General features: G+C 34.3%; 1 protein-coding gene across 4 annotated transcripts in view; it reads left to right on the top strand.

Moving 5' to 3' along the window:
* STK3 (serine/threonine kinase 3) overlaps positions 1-27,486 on the top strand; it is a 72,457-nt gene that overhangs the window by 5,186 nt on the left and 39,785 nt on the right. For all 4 annotated transcript variants that reach the window (XM_087931539.1, XM_087931540.1, XM_087931537.1 and 1 more), the window contains exons 2-6: positions 461-541; positions 4,920-5,048; positions 8,157-8,271; positions 11,792-11,956; positions 12,898-13,065. In XM_087931539.1, the coding sequence (XP_087787665.1) occupies positions 461-541; positions 4,920-5,048; positions 8,157-8,271; positions 11,792-11,956; positions 12,898-13,065 (658 nt within the window). The remainder of the gene's footprint in view (positions 1-460; positions 542-4,919; positions 5,049-8,156; positions 8,272-11,791; positions 11,957-12,897; positions 13,066-27,486) is intronic.

Raw genomic sequence — 27,486 nt, 5'->3', positions numbered from 1 at the left:
TTATTCCTGAGGCTCTCTGGAGTAGCCAAGTTTGATGGCTTTCCAATAAAGTGGCAGTCAGTGGCACAATTGTTGGCTTGCTTTCCCTTTGTACAGATTTTATCCTCCCCAAGCTATGATTGCTTCTTTCTGTTATTTCCCCTTTGTGTGCTTAGTGGCCCACTAAAACTCTTTTCAAGTGAGCAGTTGATTTCTTCTAAACGGGATGCCCTTGTGTTTAAGAATTGTAATTTTTACACTAACATATTAAAACCTTAATTTATGTTTTGGGAAGAATTAATTATAGATAAATAAAATACTAGAAGTTAGTCTTTTCGGGGGGAGGTATGTGATGCACATTGAAACTCTGTAGCTTTCTATTTATTAAGAAAATAAAAAGGTATGTTTAGTAATTAAAGATAAAAGTAAATTGCAAATTACTAATTATAGACTGTTTCAAATGTTTTTATATTTTTATTAGCAAGCTTAAAAAGCTCAGTGAAGACAGCTTGACTAAACAGCCTGAAGAAGTATTTGATGTCTTGGAGAAACTTGGCGAAGGGTATGTACAATTTTGTTTATGTAGGGATGTATGGATGGCTATGGAAATTTAATACATATATTATGCAAATATAATGGAAGGTAGTGAGCTTGATTGTGAGTTGAAAAATCTTCCATATTTGGACTGGTGCCAACATCCAGCCCTGTGGTAAAATTCAATTTTTTTTACTGCTGGTTCTATGGAAGTGGCTTATTTAGTGGGTGTGGCTTGTGGTCATGTGACTGGGTGGGTGTGGCTTTGTGGTCATGTGACTGGGTGGGCATGTGAGTGGGTGGGCATGGCTTGGTGGTCATGTGACTGGGTGGGCTTGGCCAACTCAATGTCACTCACATCAAGGGGTGCCTCACCTGCCCCCCCCCAGCCATTCCTTGTCACCCAGCCTCAGCTTATCTATAGTTCTGTAAAAATGTTGTTCACCTTTTTTGACTTCATTATCTGCATACTATAGATGTACTTTCATGAACCACTGAAAGGAGGAAATGGCTCACATGCTTTACTCCAGAGTGTGATAGGCAATAGGCTTTTAAGGGGCTGCCACAAAGAAATGGGGACAATGTATTTTCCAAAAAAGCAGAATGCAAACAAGAAGCAATGGATGGAAACTGAACAGAGAGAAGCAACCTAAAACGAAGGAGAAACTTCCTGTGAGTGAGAACAATTAACCAGTGGAACTGCCTGTCTCCAGAAGTTCTGGGTGCTCAATCACTGGAAGTTTTTGAGAAAAGACTGGACAGCCATTTCTCTGAAATGGTACAGGGTTCACCCCAAGGTCCCTTTCTAAGTATTATTCTGACACCTTTCCCAGGATTTCTACTCAGAGTTTGGCATCCTCAGTTTTCTTGCCTGAGCTGGGGGTTGGACTAGAAGACCTCCAAGGTCCCTTTCAGCTCTTGTAAAACACATGTGTATTTTATGCTCTGGACTATTGACATTGAATTGATGTAAACCCTGAAAGATATGTGGTAGCCCTGGGCAAAAGAAACACAGAAAAATCACTCTAGGTGTAGGGGCAGTGTAAAATATTAACACGTGATAAATAATGGAACAATTTAAAATAATAGCACACTGTTTTATCTCTCTCTCTTCCTATTTTTTTTCTTTCTCTACCTTCCTCTTTCTCTCTCTCTCTCTCTCTCTCTCTCTCTCTCTCTCTCTCTCTCTCACACACACACACACACACACACACACAGCACTTAACAGACAAGCATTTTGGAAGGAGCTCCTTTAAATTTCTCCAAGGCTTGAGTGAATTCTTTTACATTGCAAAAGTGCTCCAAGGCTCGATTCACCCCCACCCCCTCTATCAGACTGCACTCTTTCTCACTCCAGGCACTTTACTCACATGGGGAAATTGATACTTGCCTTTCTTCCTTTTCCCTGGGGAGAAAGAGGATTTGGGGAATGGAAAGCTAGGAGAGCGATTGCAAGTGAGTGACTGGGTGACTGGGTTGTGGGCGTGGTCAGCCAGGGATTGCCTCCAGTTCGGCGACCCATGCCAAATAACCACTACCGGTTCGCCCGAATAGGTGCAAACTGGTCGAATAGCACCTCTGATTCAGCCTAATGAGATTGTGTACAGGTAGACCTTGCTTAACTATGATAATTGGAGCCTGAAACTTTAATCATTAAGCAATGTGGTTGTAAATCAAAACATCATGTGATTGTATTTGTTGGCACTTCTGATCATCCCAGTTGCCATCGTTAAGCAAGGATCTTACATGACTGCAACTTGCAACTTCTTGCCAGCTCCTCCCTTGACTATGGTTGTCAGAAGTCAGCAGAGAAGGTTGTAAATTGTAGTCATGTAACTTTGGGCACTGCAGTGGTTGTACGTACAAGAGCTGGTCTTAAGTACCATTTGTTCAGTTCTGTTGTAAGTTTGAATGGTCAGTGAATGAGTAGTTGTTAAATGACCAGCTGTATTATAAAGTAAAACTTACAAATTGCTCAGTGTAACAAGCTCAGTGGTGTATTCTTAATATATAAAACTAATGGCAAAGTGTGATTTTGATTAAAGGAGAAGATAAATTATTTTGTGAGAGAATGTTGTATAGTTTCAAACTAGGTATACCTCAGAGGCTCCAGTTATGCCTGCCAGTTAAGCTGAACGTGTCCCATATATATCCTAAGTTGACTAATATTTTCCACAGATGCAGTTATAATTGTGGGCAAACTACCATGCTGCTGTATTCCCTTGTTCATTGGATAAGAACTCCAGAAACATACAACTTGGAGGACTCTCTCCCCATTTCAATATTTGTCTACCTTGCACCTGCCATAGAAGAGAAAGATGGGTGAAGACGGAGAGAGTAGGATCTGTAGCACCAGTTAAATCTGTTATACTACCAATCCCAATCGAGCCATTGCAGGGGACTTCTAAACTTTCTTTGCAATGATTAGGAAGGTATTTACAATGATTGCCAAAACATAAGTAATTGTGTGCTCACTGTGGTCAGTCTTTCCATGGGGTTAGCTGTGCCACTGGTTCTTTCAGAGAGAGAGTTCCTGGCATTACTAGTTTAAGATAGTTTGCCCAGTAGCTTTATTTTTCTTTGCAATACATACTTTTCCCTTGGCTTATCTGGCTTATATTTATTGATAGGTAGGAGATCCTCAAACCACACATTGAGAACTGTCTTAGATAAATGTTAATTCTGAGTAACACTTTTTAATTATAAAAATGAAGAAAATGATTAAGAAAAATCATTAACATTAAAATGAATTCTGGTATTAGGCAAGTGGAAATTTGTTTACTTGATGATATTTTTCCTTCCCTGTGAAGCCTCCCCCCCTTAAAACCTGTTTTGGAGATTGGAGGAATTTGGAGCATGTGACAGTAAATGAAGCTGTAGAATGAGAGGATATCATGCCATTTTTATCAGCTGAAATTAGTTGTTTTTTTCTAGATAATATATTGAGGTTTGTTCATATAGTGAGAATCACATTGCAGACCAAATATATAGGGAAGAGAAAGGGAAAGGCCTAACATCATGATTGGAAGAAATCAATGAGGTACTCCAAGAGAGAAGAGATGGGAAGTTTAAAGAATAAAAGGAATGAAGTAATATATAGACATAATGAGAGGAGAGATGATTTGCAGGAGTAGAAAGACATAAAACAGGTATAGGAAATTGTATTGATTCAAACTAGATTTAGCTGTACACCCTCTTCTTTTTACATCTTTATTTTTTTTAAGTTAAAAATACCTTTTCTGCGTTTAACATAGGAATAGCATGATGGGCAGATATTTACAAAAATGCATATATTGGTGGAAAGTGTGTACAAAAAGCCTAAAAGAAAGCTAAAGATTAAGAAAAAAATGTGTGCGCTCTTCTCATTGTCTTGATTTGTATATTAATTTGTGATTGCTTACCTGCCATCAAGTCAGTGTCAACTCTTTGCAACCATATGCAGGTAGTCCTCAACTTACAACCATTTGTTTAGTGATTGTTTAAAGTTACAACGGCGCTGAAAAAAGGGACTTATGATTACCTTTCCCACTTACGACCACTGCAGCACCCCTGCAGTGCTTGGAAATTGGCATGTATTTATGACAGTTGCCTTTTCCCAGGGTCATGTGATTACCATTTGTAACCTCAGATGGCTTCTGACAAGCAAAGTCAATGGGGAACCCAGATGCAAGAGTAGAAGGACAACTAAATGATTCACTTAACTGGTGCAGTGATTCGCTTAACAACTGTGGCAAAAAGGGTGGTAAAATGGGGCAAAGCTCACTTAATAACTGCCTTGCTCAGGAACAGAAATTTTAGGCTCAGTGGTCATCAGTCAGGGACTACTTGTAGATAGACCTTTTGCAAGGTGAATTGTGTACATGCATGCTAACAGTGGGTTCGTTCTCCAAATGCCCAGTGCATTTCTGTCTAAATGTCAATGCCCATGCTTAAGAGGGAGGCACTATCATCTTGTTCAGAAAGCAGTAATTTTAATATGGTTGCTGGGAATGAATTGGGATACCCAAGGTCATTCTCTTAGCAATTCTGAAAAGTTACTATCAGAGCTTTGCTGGTTTCTTCCTGCCATTAGACTCCTCACTGGTTACTAAAAGAGGAAAGGCATTGTTTTCCATTGTTTTGCTGAACAGGGACTGACAGGAAAAATAAACAGGCAGCTAATGCAAAATGAAAGTAATTAAGAAATAAAGTATATGTACAATTATGTAAAACATACAATGAATAAGTAATGAAAAGCCATATTGAACTGTGACACAAACTCATTTATTCCTCCTCTTGTACTACATAATTCTGGAGTTAATGTGTAAAACGATAAACATTTTTATTGCAGAAACTATTGGAATCAGTGGCTTGAATGGGCATGGTGATTTTATTAATAACGGCATAAATTGATATTTCCCTTTCAGGTCTTATGGCAGTGTTTTTAAAGCTATTCATAAGGAATCAGGACAAGTTGTAGCAATTAAGCAAGTCCCTGTTGAATCAGATCTACAGGAAATAATTAAAGAAATTTCCATAATGCAACAATGTGACAGGTATGGATAAATTTATAATGTGAATTCTGCCATTTTTTAAAAAAATATTTTTATTAGATAGCGATATGTTAAAAACACAAGCAGAGCCTGAAGGCCACTTGATTTTTTTAAATAAGATGGTGATAAAAATTTAGATGCTTTATTTGCTTTCCCGCTTTCCTGCTTGCTGGCTATATAGATGAATGGATAAAATGAATTGATGAAGGTAACATTGTGAAAACACAACTATTGCAATATTTCTTGGTTTTATTAAAAGTTTAAATATTTAGGTCTGGCAAATGCTGTGCATATGATAAAGAATTATAGGATTCATGGGGGCAATTTAGGTCTTTGAGACCAATCCTCTGTTCAATGCAAGAATACAGAATTAAAATATTTGTGCCAGATGGCGGCTTGAACAAAGTCAGTTAAAGGAGACTATTCGCACCCTAGGTAATTGGTTCTATTTGTATCCATCTTAAAATGTGCAACTTTTTACCGATCATTGTTAAAATCAGATTTTTTTAAAAAAGTAAAGAAGTCCCTGCAGATTTTACTCTGCTAGTCGTTGCTGATTATAGGGGGCGGTGCTCATCTCTGTTTCAAGGCCATTGAGCCAGCGCTGTCCAAATACGTTTCTGTGGCCATGTGGCCAGCATGAATGCTACTACTTTCCTTCCAAAGTGGTACATTTGTATGCATTCAAACTGCTAGGTTGGCAGGAGCTGGGGCACTTGGCTGTCAAACCTGGACTATTGCTTTCCAGCTGACAAGCCCAGCATTTTAACCGCATTGACTCCTGTTAATCAGGAGGAAGATAAATATTGAAATGAAATAATCAGTAAAAGAAATGTGTGTGCATAAACAAAAAGCTGTTGTCTAATGAATTATACTATTATGTAAGGTGAAGTAGAAATGCTTATGAATTGACTTAATCAGAAGACAAGGTGTATGCATGCTTGGGAATGATTTGGAAGAATTTTTAGGGCTTCATATGAGCACAGTATTTGCCTCTTCTATTTACATCCTTTTTCAGATCACCATCTGTACCTGAAAACCAAGTGGCTGTTTTAAGAGTCAGATTAATTTTAATGATTCCTTAAAGCATCTGAAGCTTTTTACGGGTCACATATAGCTTAAAAAATAATGACCTGTTCTAATGGGTGAAAGATACTGTGCTCAAACTTTCTACAAAACCTTTTTTAAAGGGGCACAACTGTACCATTTAGTATGCTTCATATACAATGGCTCCCAGTGTAATGTTATTTATGTTCAATGTGTTTATATCAGATTGAAAACCTTGGGAAATTTACTGTATAGTTTTTCCCATAAATATGATTGTTTCAAATAAATGCTTCTATTTTTATTTATTAACTGAGACAAAATCTGAGGACAATAAAGCAGAGAGAAAAAAGCCAATATATTAACATGCAGAAGTTTCTTACACCATAAGCAGAGTTATTTGTGTAAGAGTAACATTGGAGCTTTATAAATGATTCCTCAGATAGATTGCAAAGGTAGACAATATAGTACAAAGGATTAAGTGGGGTTTCTTTACATACCAAAGTTGGCAGTGATTTATAGGTGATGAACAAAGATAAGGGTGTGCCCTTAGTAAAATATTGGTGAATCGCTCCCTTGTAAAATATTTGCAGGGAGAAAAAACTCTTTCTCTTTTGAGGTTTGTTTTATATCAGTAAAGATCTTTATGGACAAATTACAAATGCTCAAAAACACACAGTAGTTAAAGTAAGACTAACATAACCTGACTTACAAAATTGGAAGAAAACTACTCGACTCTAAATTTTCAAATATCATATACTTCGGCGGTTCTTTAATCCCTCTTTTTATTGCAGGTTGTTAATTTTTAGGGTAAGGTTGTCAGAATTAGTTAGAGTGATGGTCCAGCATACGGTATCTTAGGAATAACACAGTTGTAAGGTGGAAGGTTTAAAGTCTACTATATATCTCCGATAAGAATGTTAGGGTACTTTTATTTAAAGTTAGGTATTTTATTTAGAGTTAGATCAGATGAGTGGTTGATGTTCATTTAACAGTGCCGAGAAGTCATGATGGTATTAGTATGAGATTGTAATAGGTATACATAAGTTGGTAGTAAAAAGTTTGAAAAAAGAGGTTCCCTCTAACTTGAAAGCTCCTAGGTTCAGGAGATTGGAAGCTTTAAATTCTGCCATTATCCATTATTTGTTGTCTGATTACTATACTGGAGGGATGGACTCACTTCTATTGAGTTGGATTACGGTCTACCTAGACAGAAACTGTTAACACTGATCAGTTGGTATTCTGCAGAGCTTCAGGCATGGTTTGTTCCCCCCACACCTCAACTCTACTTGGAGATTGAAACAGTGGTCTTAGGATCCTCTGCATACAAAGCAAGTGTTCTCATTCAAGATAACTTGGTAGTCAAATAACGTCTTAGGGAGCATTTTGAACGAAGTCAAATTGTGAATTATGGACAAACATGCATCTGGAACTCCCTTGCTGATTGGAAATTAGAAACAACAAAGGCAGTTGTGCATAAGGTTTCCTTGATATCAGTGTGATGGTTGAGGCAGTTGCTCAATTGTGCAGAAGCATTCAGTCTGTAGACTCAGTATATTGGTGGGATTGCAGACCTCATGCAAAATTCTGGATTACTTTCTGACTTTCCTAATAAATATTTTTTGGGAAAACTCAAAAGCTTGCAGCATCCTGTGGGTCATCTGGTAGTTCCTAATGAGAAAATTGGCTCTCTTTTTTCTAAATAAATATACCAATTTTTGGATGGTGGTAGACATGTTTTATCTTTCAGAAAAAAACCACCTATTTTTCAAATTGCACTTACTTGGAAGTGTGTATGGATACTTTTCAGTTGAGGAATATTTCCCTTAGTCTTGTCTTATACAAATATTTAAAAAGACGTGTCCTTATACAAATTGGTGAGTAATATGTAATAAGAAAGACTTTATCATTCTCAGGTGCTCAGTAGTTTGTTTTATTCTTTGAAGATTAATACATCTTATAACATTTAAAAATGGGGCAGCTGCTCAGGGGAAAAAACATTGAACAGTTTCCTAGTATCTTTAAAAATTAACTTTAATATGTTGACAGCCATGTTTTTATGTTTAGCCCTTATGTTGTCAAGTACTATGGCAGTTATTTCAAGAACACAGACCTCTGGATTGTTATGGAGTACTGTGGAGCTGGTTCTGTCTCTGACATAATTAGATTACGGAATAAAACGGTAAGTTTTATTTTATAAAATATTATATCTGAAATTTTTGCTCTAGGAACATGTTTATAAAGCCGCCTTGAAGTTTTAACATATAGCTCCTTTAAATTCTTCAAGAAATGTTGATGTCCTGTAAAGAACATTAGTAGAGAAGGGGATAATATTAATTTTTGCCAGCACTTTGTCAGATTTTGATAGACAATTTCAAAAAGGGATTTAGATTTTCTCATGCCATTTTAAGTCCATTGGCTCACAAATAAGATTAGACTCAGATTTTGAATGTACGAATGGATAATTTAATTTCTACTATTCTTTTAAATTTGTCTCTTAATAAGATGGAGACAATACGTTTCATTTTGAAAATTATAAAATAAAACAAGTTATTTTGAAATTTCCATCCATCTGGGGTTTTCAATTATAGTACTTTTCTATTTATAACTAGCCAATTTTTGAATACACATTTTAAATATATTTCCATGATAATTTTTCCCTAAGTAAGGAGAAATAATAGTGTCTGAAAAAGATATAATAGGTTAGAGACTGTAATCAAGTGTAAGGATATAGTTTTCCTTCAAATGGATAAATTTAATGGATGACATGCCTTAAGTCTTTGACTTGAATATACAATATTATATAATTTGGAAATAGACTATAGAATGAAAATCCCTAAATGTTGCAGATGTTTAATCTTGAAATAATATATATCCTTTAATTCATTCTATAATTTGGTGAAATATATTTGGTGCAATATACATTTAATATATATGTTAAAGAAGCTGTTAGCTTTGGATATTTAATGCTCTTCTATGATTTAAGGGAAATCTTTACTTGATTTACATAATTACAAAACAATATTGACTATATTGTATTGCTATTATTAGTAGCTGAGTTTTTCTTAAGTTTGGGAAAAAATCCTTCAGTGGCATTAGATACAATAGAGGAGAGGGTGGTCTAATCTGTTTTGTTCCACTTGATGAATTACCAGTTGTGAATCTAAATAATTGATTTTAAATTAAAAAAAAGTGTATTTAATGTATAAACATAACTCCTACTTTCCATTTTTCCAGTGTCCTAAACCAAGGTTGTCACGGTGGTGTCACATGATATATCAGGACTTTTCCCCCGTCGCTAAACCAGGTGTGGGCCTGGCCAGTGCATGGTGGGCCGGGAGTTCGACAGTCCTGTCTTAAACAATAATAAACATTCCAAAATACTGAAGATGTTATATTTATCTAAATAACACTTATTTTGATAAATCTTTTTGGTGTATATCAATATATTTATCAATAATTAAATTCCATATATTGTCTGATATTGATATAAACATTTTAATATGTTAGTTCACTAATGAATGCTTATACTTGTAAATGTGCATATGATCTTCCTATGTTTTGAGATTGTTCTAGGATTGAGCCTAGATTCCCAAATTAAGCCCTTTTGTGGGATAGAATAATAAAAATGATAGAAATATGGAAATATTTATTTATTTTTAATGAAAATAACTGGTCAAATTATTTAAACCCATAACTATGGTAGCTACCTTTTAAGCATTTTGATTACTTCCTCAAGTTCCATTGGTAATCCTTGCCAATTGATTTCTCTCTTCCATAATAAGTTGGGTTGAAGTTTCTTTAAATAATTATTTATACCTCTAGGCCAGTTGTAGGTTAACCTTTTCAGCAGTAAGTGCTGAAATGAGATCGTGCGTGCTTGCCCTCTGGAAACCATAAGAGCAGTTTCCCCAACGCATGTGCTAAGCTTCCAGTTTCTAACATGCATGCTCTTCCAGTTTCTGGCACTCCCACGTGCATGAAGATACGTGCCGGAACCCATAAGAGCAACGGCTGACGACTGGTATGCCCAGAGTGATGGCTCTACGTGCCATTTCGGGCATGCGTGGCATAGGTGCGCCATCACAGCTCTAGACTGTATAATATCAGTCTAAAATTGCCAATATTATCAGCCTTTGCCAATTGTATTCATAATTTGTTTGCCATGTTCATTTTTCAAAGGGGGAAATTCCTTATTCAAAGCATTGGCTTGTAATGTAGAACTTTTTTAGCTGTAGTAATTTTATGTTGCTGTTCCAATTGTACCATTTCTTCCTTTAACCCTATTTGCCTTTTCAGATAAATAGAAATTTTTAAAATTGATCTTTTTAATTGAAGCTGATGTTGTAGAAGTGAATTGTCGCTTCTACCCTGATGTTTTTATTGAAAAATCCCTCTATCGCTTTGGCAATTCTCCTTTGCTAATAAAGTTATATATGGTCTCTATTTGTACTGTTTGCTTTATTTTTGCTTATATTTATTTTCACTTGCATGATCTGATATGGCTCTGAGACCATTTTTGTGCATCATAGATGCTTAGAAAACTGAAATGAGACTATAATCCTTGAATATATCCATCTCATATTCATTAACATTAACATTAAAAACTCTTTGGTTGTCCCTTAAAAGACACTTTGTTAAAAATATGTCTGCTTTTAAACAATGTTCTACTGTTTGTTCTGACTGGTATATCTATATACATTGCTCTAGTGAAGTCACCTCAGTATTATTATTATTATTATCTTAATATTATGTTTACTTTCCTGAATTTACTTTTGAAGTAGTTTATTTATTGACAGATCAAATTGTTCTTCAAATTTGGCATGTATCCCGAAGAGACAAAAAACTGAAACACTTAAACCACTTAAATCACGAATCTTGAAATCAGAGATGGCTGGTTTAGAAATAACTTCTGTGGGAAATGATTTATTTCTATTTTAGTGACATCCAAGAATTTTGGATGGTATTCGCAAATTATATTTATGCAATATTATTTCATTTCATTTGATGCAATTTTAATTGAGTTCACCCCAAAAATAAAAACCACATGTATATCACAAATATAGAGGGATAGTAAAGCCCAAATGAAATTTCAAGCAGAAATAGAATAAACATTTAGAAAGAATAAACATGTGGTATGAAATTATTTTAGGAAATCTTGAGCGATCTTAATTTTAAGAAAAATAATTGGATAGCTGCATATCTATGAAATGGAGCTGTAATTGCAAAGGGTCTTGCAATCAAATCTATCATATTGAAATTTATGTTTCCTGTGTTGGTATAGCTCTAAATTCCAAAATTATAGTATCTGAAGAGTTTTTACCCTAAACTTATTAAATTTCATTGAGAATATACAGAAAACTGAATGCAATTCAAAACCCAGACAAATTCTTACCATCTCTTAGGCATTTCTTACTTGGGTATTTGTTTAGGTTTTAGTCTCAGTGTTCGTTGTTAATACCTCTTTCTCCTTCCTGAACTTGTTGACTGATTCACAATTTTATGTAGACTCAAAGAATCCACGTGGCATGAATGGGTCCTTGATAAAGCCTTGCTTTCTACAATTTTAAAATATTTTGTACAGTATTTGTATGCCACATGAGTAATTTTATGTTGTAGTTTGATTCACTGTGTTTGTATAAATATGCAATCATTTGGAATGTGAGTATACCAAAGAGAAATTTTGGTACTTTTTTTTACAGCTTACAGAAGATGAAATTGCAACCATTCTTAAATCTACCCTTAAAGGACTTGAATATTTGCATTTCATGAGAAAAATACATAGAGATATAAAGGCTGGGAACATTCTCTTGAATACTGAAGGGCATGCCAAGTTAGCTGATTTTGGAGTGGCTGGACAGTTAACTGTAAGTGTAAAAATAAAAGTATATTTTATATGTTAGTACACTCAACAGATAAATACTGTATTTGCTATTTTTCAGTAATAAAGATATGAGAGGCTTTTGAAAGATAATATGTTTTAAATAGTGAGGTTGTTGTGTAAGAAGTTTTTCCAATTAAAATCAGTTTGACATCAGTTTTATGGGATTATTTACGGTTCCTATGTGGTGTATACTAGAAGAGGCAGTTTTGTCCAGTGAGTTTTTTAATTGCAGCATTAATCAGGATAATTCTAAAGGTTTAGGTTCATTGTCTCAAGTCTTTTTCTGTAATGTAGAAGGATTTGAAGACCAAGGTTAGGTACAATTGCTGCATTAGTTGTTTTAGGAGCATTTTTCAATGTTTTGTCCAAACAGTGATTTCCTGTGTAGATTTGGGATAAAGATGCAACTTACTATATATATTTTATAATGCTCTAAAAGATAATATTAGACGAGCTGTGATGGCGCTGTGGTTAGAATGCAGTATTGCAGGTTAACTCTGCCCACAGCCAGAAATTCGATCCTGACCAACTCAAGATTGACTCAGCCTTCCATTCTTCAGAATCATTAAAATAAGGACCCAGATTGTTGGGGGCAATATGTTGACATTGTAAATGGCTTAGAGAATGCTGTAAAGCATTATGGAGTGGTATGTAAACCTAAGTGCTATTGCTAATGATCACAATGTAAACAGTTTAGTGTAGGACTCTATTGAACAAATTGATTTCAACATTTGAGTGATAAACGAATAAAGAAAAACTTTTGACTGATGGTTGTTGCTGATAAGTAGTAGGTTCAGTAGTTTGGGGCTGCTTCATGATTACAGAGTGGCTGATGTGATTGTCTTTCCATGCAGGTGAGCCTGTTGAGTTATCATCCCTCCCAAAAGCTGCACATTTAGTGTTAAGTTAAAAATTGTTTTACAGGATACAATGGCAAAACGCAATACTGTCATAGGTACTCCATTTTGGATGGCTCCAGAAGTAATACAAGAAATTGGTTATAACTGTGTGGCAGACATCTGGTCCCTTGGTATTACTTCAATAGAAATGGCTGAAGGAAAGCCACCGTATGCTGATATTCATCCAATGAGGGTAAGAAACAGACATTGTGAGTTTTTGTATAATTGGTTTGTAGGCTGTTTTCATTGAAACGTAGAAACAGTACTTGGCTAAGCTGCATTTTGTGCAATTGTTACAGTGACAGAGGGTCTTGAAGTATTTTATGCTATGCTTGTGATATTTAAATAAAAGAATATTTTCAAACAGGGTTTAGGAAAAATAATTGCTGCTTTAAATTTTGTAATACAGTTTAAGCATGCAACTATTTTTCAAAATGCCATTTATTGTTAAGATTCCCTTTTGACATTTGCTTATGTGTTAGCTAATTTTGGCATTTAGGAGTTGTCACTTTGGTACAAGTACAGCTAACTATAAAGGATAGTAATTTTATCCATTCAGCACAGTTTTAAAATATCATAGCTGATAAATAATTGTGTTTTTTTCTTCAAAGGTTAGGAATGGAGGTGTCATTTTATGTGATATTGGCAAGTTCTTTTTTCTTAAGCTGATAGGCAGTATTATTTGATTCATAATTAGAAAGGAAACTAATTGTCAGTAGTCTCAAATATTAAACTGTACCTACTTTCTCAATTCACCTTTAGATGTCATTATAGATGTGTGTCCTTTAGATGTCATCAAGGATGTTGAAACAGTGGGTAACAGCATAATGAGAGAAAGAGAGAGAGAGAAAAGAACTTTATATATTTTTTAATTCTAAACCCAAGACTTCGATTTTTCTATTGGGCCATTTTTTCCTCCAAAACCACTTGTATAACTCTCATCATATTTTTAAAGTACTTCCTGGGCGAACATGGTTTCCTTTCTGGTATATGGGGAAAAACCCTTCAAAATTAAAACACTGTTTTAGCATTGGAAAAAAGCTTTAAATCTTTGCTTGGGCTGTTAAATATATTATTTCTAACATTTAGTTTCTGTTCTTGTGTCCTACCAGTAAGGAAAATGCTTGATTGCAATAGTAGGAACAGACTATATTGTATGAATTCAGCAGCTGTGATTTGTAAATCATAGATTATTTGCTTAGTGCAATGTCTGAACTAATAATAAGACATATTAGAAACAGAGACATTTACAGTAATGCTGGATATTGTCTGTAATGGTTAAACAACACTTCCATTTAATAAAAACATTTTATATAGTATAACAATTGTAATTAATCATTTCTATATTTATCTTTTTACTGTTTGTAAGCTGCGCAGAGTTGCCTTGTTTGTGAGAGGGGTGGTTTATAACTTAAATAAAATATTTTCTTGAGAATATCTGGAATAATTTTAGCATAATTGCTTATAATTTTAACAGTTGCTTATAAAAGGCACTAAATGAAAAGAATTATATTAAAAACATTTCTTTTAGTATGAAATAACTACTTTTAACTAAAGGGTCACTTTTTCAAACTGACAGGTTGTGAAGCTTTTTAATCCTTGTAATCAAATGTATTAAAGGACAAAACCATTAAAAAAACAATTCTGTTTTACACAGAACACATGTTCTTGTTAATAATTTGTGTTCTGGTCTTTAAGGGCTTGTATGCAGTTAATATTCTTTTGTATATTTGATACCCCATAGTTCTTCTTAATTTTTATTAGTGAGTTGTTACAGTGGTTAAGAAGAAATACACAGATTTCAGTTGTGATAGTTTTCCCAGTGTTATATGATCCAACTTCATAAGATTCCTGGACATATGTAGATGCTTTTCTATTTTGTTTTAGTTAAGACATTCAATTGATACAGGCAAGCATGAAAGCTTGGGCAAACTTTCATTGCTTTTTCTGGATCTTGCTTAGATTCTGTGGTATTTATGTAAAACACTGTTTTGTTACTTGGGAATGCATGCTGAAGTTATTCTGTATGCTATTTTGCTGTAGGCTGGTTGGCGCTGCCACAAAGGTAATGCTTTGTCAGTAGGCCATTTCCTTGTCAATTGCATTTACAGTCTAATAGAGATATTACATGACTTTTTAAACAAGTGTTTTGGCAGTGGCGGAAATAGCAGATTCCATGCAAACAAGCATAGCTTCCTCTTTCTAACCACACACTAGCTACTCAAGGAGTTGTGCTAAAATTTGTGCAAAGGTAAGGAAAGGATTTCGGATTTAAAGACACTATTAAAAGAACTATAGGGCTATGGTTATGGGAATATATATCAGTTCTTTATATAAAATGAACACATTCTCATGGCTGGAAAGAAGGTGACAACCAGAATGCTGTAAACCAGTTGTAAAGCTTCTTCATATTTCTGCAAATTTTGATCTGTAATACATTTTAAAGATTAATTTACATTTATATTCTACTTTCCCTTCTATAGCTCAAAGTAGGTATACATTGTAAGCACCCTCCTTTATTTTTCTCTTTGTGATGGGAATTACAGTATACAAATCAGTGGTGGTATTCTACCAGTTCGGCCCAGTTCCATACTGGTAGCGCTGAAGATCAGCTGGCAGATAACAGGTTCGCTCCGAGTCCCTCCGAGTCTCTGCAGTTGCCCCCCATCCCCACCCCTGCTCCTAGGTCCTTTCTAACCTCTCAGCTGTTTGGCGTGGCAGAGCAGATTGCTGTGCTAAACAGCTGAGAGGCGCAGTAGCTTAGTTTTTACTGTTTTAACATGCGCACAAAGCACACATTTGGCACATGCACGTGCACAATTGCATGAGTCGCACGAGTTGCGCGATCCCATCCCTGCACCCATGCCCACCAAGCCACGCCCACAGAACCGGTGGTGGGAACTTTTGAATCCCACCATGATACAAATGTTATTAGTATGTAAAGCGGTGATTGACCCAAAGTCACCTTGTGAACTACTGTGGCTGAGGGTAACTCACAAACTTGGGTCCTCTTTATGCTATTCCAAAACCTTAACTGCTGCACTAGTTTGTTGGAGATTATGGTGCCATGTTCTAAATTAAAACAAACTTCAGGACTCAGGGAGATGTAATGACAGCTGCCTAAATATGGAATATGTTTAACATCTTTAAACTAAGACTGGACTGGATATTTGTGTCTTGAACAACATTTGCATGAATAATGAAAGCTGAAATTCTTTCCACTTGCACTTTCTTTTCCCCAGGCATTTTTCTGCTCGAACAATGTTACTTACCTTTGCATTTATATTGGGAGAAAAGTGTTTGAAGAGAAATATTATGGAGGTCTAAATTTGGACAGGGAATCATTTATTTGACCCTTCGTTTTTCTGACTGTAAGACATCTTCTGATATTAAGGTTAATGCCTGCATACCTTTAACGTTTCAGTGGTCATGTTTATGGACAAATTTGATAGTAAAAACACATTGTATTTCAAAATGCTCTTAAGCATATGTATATGTGTGCATGTGTTTGTATTTATGTGTACATATACACACAAAAGCATTCCATACATTCAGTTCCTGCATGGATAATTCTGGAAAACCCAAAATGGCAAAGTATACTTTGATGAATGAATTTCATATATGCATTATGTCTGGATGTAAAACATTCATACATTTTCTATACCAAGAAATAAGGGATATAGAATCTGTATCAACCTGCAAGTATTTAGGATAGCAAAAAATAGATGGGAGGCCTCTGAAGCCCAGTTGGGATAACTTTAATGTTCCTTCCTTTATCCTTTAAATTACACCCACATAAGCTTTCCAAAAAGGCTTCAATCCTGGTGGTGCTCCAAGAAAAGATTGCCAGCTTTTTGTATAAGTAAGCTAGCATTGCAAATTTGCCCCCTCCCCTAATTTATGCTTTTTTGTCTTGAGAGTGGCTTGTAACGCAATATCTTGAAAATATATCCAGCATTTGCCTTTATTGTGTTCTGTGCCGAAGTTGTTGGTAATGGACATGTGGACATCATATGTTCCACAGAATACTGTAGGAAGCCAATTTGAAATGTTTCCATTTGCCTGAAGTCCAATCATGATATTTATTTTTCCATGGCACTTACCCAGATTATCCATACCTCCTGCTTAGCTTGTGTCACTGCCACCATGGACTAATCTGCTTGTGATCACTAGTTTCTTTCCAGTGTATCTTACAAGCAGCTGCCTTTCTCCAGAGTTATTGATGTTGTTTATATTGCCTTATAGCTTTATCCTAGATCGGGTTATTCCATTGGAAACTGGTATCCTAATAAAAAGCACAGGAAAAACAATGTTATCTTTGAACACTTTTGGCTGTAGTTTTCCCCCGTCCTTTTTTTATGCCTGGAGTAATATTTGGCAACTGGATATTCTTCCAAATTCCCAAGATAATGCTGAGTAATATATAATATGATTGGTAATTAAAACATAAGAAAAATTCTTACCTTTGTTCTGCAGAGACCATTGCACCTAAAATTGTATTTTCCTATGAAGCTGCCACTGCAGACTGTTTACTCACATTATAACTCCTCGATTGATCCTCCCTTGATTCCTCTAGAGAAGTTAATTGCTTTTGAAGAGGCTACTGCAAAGCATGCTTGGAGTTAATGTTTCTTGAAAAAGGGACATATATTCCACTTTTCAGTCAATTCAAAACAGAGGAGCATGATCAACAGTATAAATTTAAAAAAATTGATCACCTTGTGAGGTCTAAATCACAAAATTCAATAAATATGGGATGGATGAAGTGTTCCGTATATATACAAGATATGCAATGAGAAACAGACTACCAAGAGAAGTTCATATTAGATTCACTAAAAAGATTAAGACATAGATACTACAGGTGGCAAGAGAGAAAACCTTAAAGTACAAAGATAAAGAAATTATGCTGAAACAGGTACCAAGATGAGTAAGAGAGATGAGATTTATTTTTGACTAAAGAGTTACTTAAAAGAAGAGTAAATTACACATGGCTGATGCCAGAAGGCCTCTTGTTCACCTGGCAGGAACAAAGACACAGAATTGACACAGTTGAAAAAGCTGAGCTATTCTATTTGGAATATTTTAGAGGAAAGGAAGAAGAAGCTGGAAAGGAAGCGTCACTAATTGAATTCCAAGAGGAGTGCATAGCAGTAATTGAAAAAGAGAAAGAAGAACGAACAGTAGGTGATGTACCCAGAGAACAACGAGAATTAAGACCTACTAGAACAATAAAACCCCCTCATAATGCTTAACATGGATGAAAGAAAATTGAGTACGATTAACATAAATGGACTTAATTTGGCTACTAAGAGAAGGAAAGTATTTCACAAATTAGAGAAATCAAAATATAATTTGCTTACCAGAAGTACATATTAAAAAACAACTTGAATATATACTTAAACAAAAAAAAAAATAGGGAAATTATTTACATTGCTGGCACAATCTAAAAAAAGAAGTGTGGTTTTATATATTAAAGATACAATTTTGGCAGAATTAATTTATACAGATGACGATGGAAGGATTTTGATGGTGGAAATCATGGACAATGTTAAAACACTTTTAATTGCAATTTATGCCCTGAATGATAATCAAGAAAAATTTTACAGGAAATTGCATATGAAAATAATTGAATTGGACTATGTTAATATTTGTATGATGGAAGATTTTAATGGAATAGTTAAAGATCGGTTGGATTACAAACACAGAAATCAACAAAGAAAGCTAGAAAGATATTACCAAAATCCTTCTTTCGAATAATAGAAGAATTTAACTTAAAAGATGCTTGGAGAGAGAGAAATATGGAGAGACATGTTTCATGGTCTAGAATAGACATGATATGGATGTCAGCAGAACTACTGGCTAATATACGAGAGATCGAAATAGAAACAAGCACCTGGGCAGATCATAACCCAATGACAGTTACTTGGAAAAGAGGATACATCTTTACAGAACCTCTGGGACACGATGAAGGCCTACACAAGAGGCTTGATAATAAGACTATACAAGAAAAAGGAATATAAAACAGAAAAAGGCTTTCAAAATATTAGAGGATGATTATAAAAAATTGGAAAAAGATTTAAAGAAGTCCCTGCAAAAAAAAAGACATTAAAAATAAAATGGATATAATTAAACATAAAATGGGACTAATGGAAAAAGAAGAACTAGCTCAAAAAAATTACTTCGAAGATGCAAATAAACCAGGCAAATGGCTAGCCTACACATTGAGAAAAGAGAGAGAATCAAGAAGGATTAGCCAACTAATAAATGAAGATGGACATACATGCTATGGAAATGAGAAAATTTTTTTATACAAGTTTACTATGGGAAATTGTATTCTCAAGAGAATATTCAAGAAGAAAAAGTTAAGCAATATTTACAGAAAGCGAATTTACCTTAGATACCTAAAGATATTGAAACAATGCTAGAAGGGAATATAACAATGATGGAATTAACAGAAGCTTTAAAAAAACAGAATGCTGGAAAAGCACCAGGTCCAGATGGCTTACCAGTGGAATTTTACAAGACTTTTCAGGAAATACTGAATCTTCACCTATTAGAAGTTATGAATGAAGTTATGTTAAAAAAAAAAACCAAAACATGAACTGAAGCATACATTACACTTATACTGAAGGAGGATACAGACCTGCAGCAAGTAAAAAATTACAGACCTATATCCTTATTAAATTCAGACTATAAAATCTTTGCTTCAATCTTGGCAGAAAGACTAAAAAGATACCTAAATAGCTTTATCCATATTGATCAAAATGGATTTCTGCCAAAGAGACAAATCAAAGATAATGTGAGAATTATTCTGGATACTTTAGAATATTATGAGGCACACCCTGAAAAGCAAATGGCTTTGATGTTTTTAGATGCACAAAAAGCCTTCGACAACGTGAGTTGGCAATTTATGTTATTGCAACTGGAACAAATGGGCTTTGGTAAAAAATTCATTCAAGCCATTGAAACGATATACCACGAACAAACTGCAAAAGTTATGGTAAATGGAAAACTAACAGAATCTATAGATATAAAAAAAGGGACAAGGCAAAGTTGTCCACTGTCGCTCCTGCTGTTTGTGTTAACATTGGAAGTGTTGAATAGGAATATTAGAGAAGATAAAGAAATAAAAGGAATGAAAATCCAAAAGGAAGAGTATAAATTGCAAGCCTTTGCAGATGACCTGGTATTTATATTAGAGGACCCATTGGAAACAGCACCTAAATTAATAGAAAAAATAGAAGAATATGGAAAAGTAGCAGGTTTGAAAATAAATAAAGATAAAATGAAGATACTAATAAAGAATATGCTAGTAAGACGAAAGAAAGAGTTCGAAGAATTTCTAAAAATTCAGGTCACAAACAAGGTCAAGTATTTAGGGATATACATTACATCAAGATGTAACACACTGAAGGAGGATAATTATCTTAAACAGCAGACTGCGACAGATTTGACAAAATGGGGAAACTTACAATTATCATTGATTGGGAGAATATCTACAATTAAGATGAATGTATTGCCTAGAATTTTATATTTATTCCAGACAATTCCAATCCGATTAGGGAAAGAGTTTTTTGAAGACTTAAATAGAATCGTGTTGAAATATATTTGGCAGGGCAAAAAAGCAAGAATAAAACTGAAATTGTTACAAGATGCAAGAATAAGAGGAGGGTTTGCCTTGCCTAACTGGGAGTTGTATTACCAAGCAACAAATTTGATGTGGGTAAAGGAATGGATAACACAAAAAAACAATAGACTATTGACCTTAGAAGGACATGACTTGCTGTTGGGATGGCATGCCTTCCTTTGGTATAAGGGAACTAAAACACCGGAGCACTTTAGAAGACATTATATTCGAGAGGCATTGTTTTTGAACTGGGAGAAGATAAAAAGACAATACTATTTAAAAATTCCATTATGGATATCTACCATTGAAGCTTTTTCTTATCCAATAATATATAAAAAGGAACAAACAGTTAGATATGGTGAGATATTGAATGAAAAGGGTGAACTTAACTCTGAGAATGTTTAAGAACAAATTGGATAAATGTTGGAAATGTCATCAGATACCTGGTTCATATTACCATATGTGGTGGACATGCTTGGACGTAAAGAAATATTGGACTAAAATTCACACATGGTTGGAAAAAATGCTAAAACAACAATATAGACTTTAAACTAGAGATTTTTTTATTGGGGATAATACCGGAAATATATAACAAAGAGTTGAAATATTTGATTGTAAATGTATTAACAGCGGCTAGGATTGTATTTGCTAAGAATTGGAAAAACAATAAAATACCTATGCAGGAGAAAGTTATTAAGAAAATTATGGACTGTGCTGAAATGAGTAAATTGATATTTGAAATTAGACAACAAGAAGATAAGCAATTTTATATGATACGGGATTTGTTTTATCAATGGTTGGATAAAAAGGCATGGTAATATAATAGACTAGATAATTTTGTGATAGAAATCTAATAGATTGATATAAAACATAATATTGACATATTTAGCCACTGGTTGATAGTATAACATAAATTTTAAGATAAAACTTGGGAACATCTCGTATAAAATGATGGAATAAATAGTTTAGTCATGAATGATTAATAACTGATAAATATATACGCACATGTTAGTTCGACAATGTGAAAACTGATATAAACTGTGAGTAAATGGCTACAAAAGGATAGCACAAAAGATTTGCAACCAACTGACACACTGTATGTATATAAAATGGTTTTATGTTTTTATGTTTTGTATGTGTATGTTGTTTGTTTTTAAAAATAAAAATTCTTTATAAAAAAAGAAAATATTATAACATGTCTTTTTTGCACAAATCTGTATAAACTGCATTTAACATTCGGAGTGTACTTTCACCTAGAGTCCTTTCCTAGATTTAGACAGGAATTTTTTTTTTAAAAAAAGAAGCATCCTTCACATATGTCTTTGGAGCATGGGAACCTGACTCCAATCAAATACACTGGAGAAACACTGAGTTTGGCAAATTCCATACTTTGTTCTAATGAAGGAATAAAGACACCCCTGTCTTTTCATGTGATGTTATAGAGAAGCTTGAGTGGTGAGAAAGGGATTTTTTTTCTTCTTTGCTAAAGTTGTTGGTGTTTGAAACTGATTTTGCCCAGAGCACAGTCACTTTCCAGATTGGCTGAGGCTTTGTCATTCTTCCTCTTTCCTGTTCTAAATGGGAAAATGCATGCCAGTCTGAAAAGAAATATAATTGACGAGGCAGGAATTTTTCACTGAGTTTACAAACCTGAGCCTTGGCCCAGATTTCTGAAATTCTGGAAAATAGCCCTATTGTGGAGTTAAAATGTGTATTGTTACTAAACAAAAATATTTGAAATCTTTTATGTAGCTGTGTATATAACTAGGAAAACATAATTGGGAATGTGTAATAGAGTAGCAGAAGGAAAGAATATATGAAATCTGGACTACAACTCAAGTCTAATTGAAACCTAAATAGAAAACATTTATTTCAAACTTCTAAATGAGGATTTAATTAAAACAAAATTAGCTCATCTTTTTAGTTTTATCCTTGAATAGGAAATTTGAAACATACTCGACTTGATGGTTGGCTTTCTCTGACTTTGATTAATCACTTTCAAAGTAAGCAGAGGATCAGAACAATAATTTCATAATTACACGCCAGCAAGTTAACTTGAAACCTTAACTAAAATAACTGTAAAGGAAGTATAATGTTGGTAAATTTCATGTAATGCTGTATATTTTTGTTACATATTTCAAATACTTACAAGTGATAATCTGAAAAAAAGAACAGTTTCATGGTTCTCTTCATTTTTTTTTAGGATGTTTAATAGGAAGATGTTTAAGCTGGGGCTATTAATTTCAAAGACACCCTAGCAATAGTTAAGAGCTTATTCATTCTCTGATGTCAATAGAAGTCTCCTTGTGTATTGTTGTATACTTTGGATTGAAACCTGACATTTTTAAGCTTTGTTGAAGATATATTTGATGCAACAATCTTTGTGGTTAATTTGCTCAATAAATCTTGCTTAATGTGAATTATTATTGTGTGGTAATAAGCCAGCTTGCTTTTTCTAAGAGAAAAGTTAGAAATAAAAGTACATTGAATAGTTTAAGGTTGCATGCATATTTAGGATGTGACAGACTAAAATCTCTAGATGGGACAAAGTGTAAGAAAAAATTATTTTACAGTATGAACTGCAAAAGTTCAAAATTGAGCTGACCACAGGGAGGTAGTAAACAATTTGTACCTTGACTTCAATAAAGCAACCGACAAAGTTTCCCCTGATAGCCTAATAGAAATGATGAGAAAAAGAGAGTTGGACTGTGCTACCATTATATGGGTGAATAACAGTACTCAGCAAAAATCAATGTTAAGCTGGATATAAATGTTGAGTCAAATGCTTCAGGTCTTCTTGGATGTGTTCTGTCATCTTACTTATGAGATTAGAAAATATGAATATCAAATTTGCAGACAAGACCGGTTGTTTAGAACTGTTCCAGAATATAGGACAATAAACAATGAACTTAATAGGAAATATGTTTTGGTTAGGTACAGGGAAAATTAATGGTAACAGCATTCCAACAGGAGTGGACTAAATCTCTTTCATAGGAGGTATTTTAACAGAAGCTGAAAGGCCATCTATTTGGGATGTGGGAGTCTTGAATTGAACATGATTATCTTAAAGGTCCTAATGAATTCCTTATTCCACAATTTTATCATTCTGAAGCTCCTGCTAGTTATATATTTTTATTTGTCAAATTTATTTTCCTGTCCATTTTGTGGTTCAGGCGACTACATATCTAATCCTAAATAATATATCTATATTGATGTATCACAGTATATGTTTCATATGGTCATTTCTAAGGTATGGTTTGGGATACTAGAACTGTATATTCTAAATTCGTACTTTTTGCTCCTGTTGCAGAAAACCTGCTTATGCTGGGGTTCTAAACCAAAGTGTGTGGTATTTTATTTGTCCCTTGAAACTGAAATGCATTTTACTTGCCTTTTCTTTTAGCAGATAGAGCCTCTCTCTCTTGTGTTATAAATTCAGTTCAGACAAAAGTCATATTACCTCCATTGGTTGGAACGTAGTATTGTGTAATGGCATTCTTTAAATTATAGTAAAGCTTAGGTTGGTTGTTAACAAAAAAGCTAAGCAGAGACAGACCTAATAGTTCTTGGAGGAAATGCCATCCAGAGATTCCAGGGCTCTGGAATTAGATCAGAAATAAATAAAAAAATCTTAGTGCTAATCCTCCTCTATATTATTGCCAAGAAAACCTCTTGGATGTCTTCATGTTGTCATAAACTTGACTTTAGTTTTTAATCTACAAGGTACATTCTATATATTTGGGAGGCAGCCCTTAGTTCTTTCTGTTCTCATTTTTGGACTGAGCTGTTTTTTATTTTGGTTACTAATGCAAGCTAAGAGGCAAAGGGAATAATATTTTAGGTTGTTTGGGTGCTTTGGGCCCAGTTACTCCCTCTTGGCCCCAGGAAGAATCCAGTGATAAACTACTTCTGAAAATGTTGTCAAGAAAATTGCACAAAGTCCGTATAGTTGCTAGGAGTTGACTGATTTGATGGCACAATATGTATACATCTAAAGAATATGCAACAATTTTAATTGAATTATTATTCTTTAATTAATTCCAGATTTGATGGGTATTTTCTATACATTCAGTTGACTATTATAATATGTCTATTAATGGGCATGTGACAATAACTTCTGTGATTATTGTCTATATAAACAAATATTAGCAGTCATTAACAGATTTACATTACATATAAATTATATCCTACATACATTACATCAGTGTTTTTTAAACATTTCTAACAAAAAACTGCTCTGATAAAATCATAAGTAGAAATTTGGTCAGCAAGCATCCATATTTGTAGTGCATTATACTTTAAAATGCAGGTTTTTGTGGAGGGCTAAGATTATTTTCAAAGTTTTAATCACAAAGTAGGATAAAATCTTACAGTCTGGACAATATTAAGCTTTTATCTTACTCTTCTTTTTACAAGTCCATTGCAGCAATTGACTGCTGAAACAAAAACTTTTTTAGACTAGAAGATAGTTTAAAATGTAACATTAAATTTAAATCTGGTAAAACCTTTATGCAATTTCTTTTCTTAGCTTAGTCAAAAAAGCATAATACCAATATATATTATGGTGAATATGATGTATATTTATAACAGTCTTATTTATAAAGAATAGGTGCCAATCAATTTAAATTTGTTGCAGGTAGAATTTGATGGTCTATGGATAACTTATAATTCCTTTCTTGTTATAAAATAGTCAATTTTTGTAGTAGTATCATTTAAAGAGTTTATGGAAACTTAGTTTACGATTGTTTAAAAAAGCACAAAACCTTTAACTTGAATTTGATGGCACCTGGTTTCATTTTTGTTCCCACAGCAACACCAATGGTACCAAAAGTTACCAATAGACCACCCTGATTTAAGAATTAAATCACTCTGGCCTTCTCTTTTTAGCCCTTTAGTTTGCTGACTAAATATTTAAACAGAGGTAAAACACATCTGTTATAGTTTGTGACATAGCTGTAGAGCAAAACTTCATGGTACATAATTTGCAATTTTAAAACAAAAATTCTGGATTACTTTTAAATTTGTCTTTATGTTCAGGGCTCTGAATGAAAACAGAGTTAAACTATGATTTATGTTTTACAAAGCAATAATTAAGAATGTGTATTTTAAATGAAGAGTAGCTCCCTTCTTGAGAAATAGACCTAAAAAAGTATATATTTTTAGCTTGCATGGTCCATTTTTAACATTGCTTAAATCCAAGGTTGTTTCCAGATGTGAGTTAGTTTTCATTATTGAGATTCCCATGGGAAAGTAAGAGAGCCAATATAAATGTTACCTCCAGATTTTTTTACCCTTGTGTCTTTTTGACAGTGCCAGTAAGTTTACATTGACTATGAACATTCGTTAAATGCATAAAGATACTGTATGTATGGACTTTTAAGCATGATACTCCTTTTCTTTTTTCTTTTCTTTTTCCTTTCTCTTTTCTCATGGTAAATTAGAAAAGGCAAGACAAGGGAAGACTGTAGAACTCGATAAGTTTTGCTGCCATTCCTAAAACCAGAAAGGTTTGAAGAATACTTTTTGTAATTATATACAAATGTATTGGATAATGCAAGTGTCTTGAAAGTCACATGGATTCTTTCCTTCCACATAAATGGAACAATTATTTTGGACCCTGGTGGCCAAAGGGAAATTGGATAGGAAATCATGTTTTTTTTTTTAAGTAATAGCTATTCTTCTACACTAAAAAAAAAAAATATCAGAGTTGTCCTTTCAAAATAGCAGTCGTGGGTCAACTGATCTCTTGTGTAGCATGCATTATTTTTCTTTCTCCCTATTCTCCTTTGGGAGGAATAGTTCTCTGCTAACATAATTTGCTATTTTCCTGAATCAGCCAAGTTTGCTACTCCCCTTCTTAGCCTGGAACGGATCTGCTCTTAATTCCTTCATGTATAAAACACTTGCTTCTTTTGGCTGTGGACCATTTTTCTCCTCCAGTTTATCCCACTTATCTCGCATTTTCAGATGAACATTTTGAGATCCTACATGCCAATATTTTCAGTAATTGAATTTAAGTTCCCAGTCTAGTTATTTCTGTATATCAAAGGGTACTTATCTTATCCTTTACTTCAGGTCATAAACTTTCAGCCAGCTCTGACTTGAGCTGTGTCCTGTATGAAATGCTAAGGTAAAAATGGTCTCTGTTACATGGCCATTCAGAAATCATGGATATCATTTTTTCTGTTTAGACATTTATGTAAGACTATATTGAAATGAGACTTGTTTATGTGCACGTTGAGAAAACTTGCTAATTGTCTGCCATCTTAACTGAAAATTTTGCATTCTAGCATTGGGAATGGGCAAGCTGGCTTTGATAGATGGAAAGTAATTATTTAGAATGTTTCAAGGGCTCTTATTTGCTCAGTATCACAATCCTTTCTTGATCCATTATCTACTCCCTGGACACAATTCACAAAGTTTTGAAATTCAGGAAATAGCTGTACTTAGAAAGGATAATTTCATGATTGCCTTTGACTGATTTAGAATCATTTACTTAGAAAGTATATTACAAAATAGCTAATAAGAATAGAATCATGTATTGTGATAGAAAACGTATGTTGTAAGACAAATATATACAAAACATCTCTAGGACTACGCAATGTTTTAGATTCATTATAAATGTTTTAGAACAGGGGTATCAAACTTGATTTCATTGAGGGCCTCATCAGGGTTATGTTTGATCTTAGGGGACCACGGTGGGCCTGGCCAGGTAATGTCACTCTTGTCAGGGGTGCTGGTATTGTCCCGAGCACTCTGCCAGTGAAAATGGGCTCACAAGCTCTGTTTTTGGCTGCAACGTCCTCCTGCAACCTTCTGCCAGCAAAAAGAGAGCTTGGGAGGGCTGTGCATGGCCCTCCCAAGCTCCATTTTCACTGGCAGAGGCACTGCGGGCTGGTCTTTCACTGTTTCCAGGGTAGCCCTGCAGACCGGATCCATTTGAGTTGAGTTTGACACCCCTGCTTTACAATATGTGGGAATGAGAAG

Source organism: Pseudonaja textilis, chromosome 3 (genome assembly GCF_049901715.1).
Source record: "Pseudonaja textilis isolate UNSWEBS1 chromosome 3, rPseTex1.2, whole genome shotgun sequence".
NCBI lineage: Eukaryota > Metazoa > Chordata > Lepidosauria > Squamata > Elapidae > Pseudonaja > Pseudonaja textilis.
This window is presented reverse-complemented; position numbering and strand designations above follow the sequence as displayed.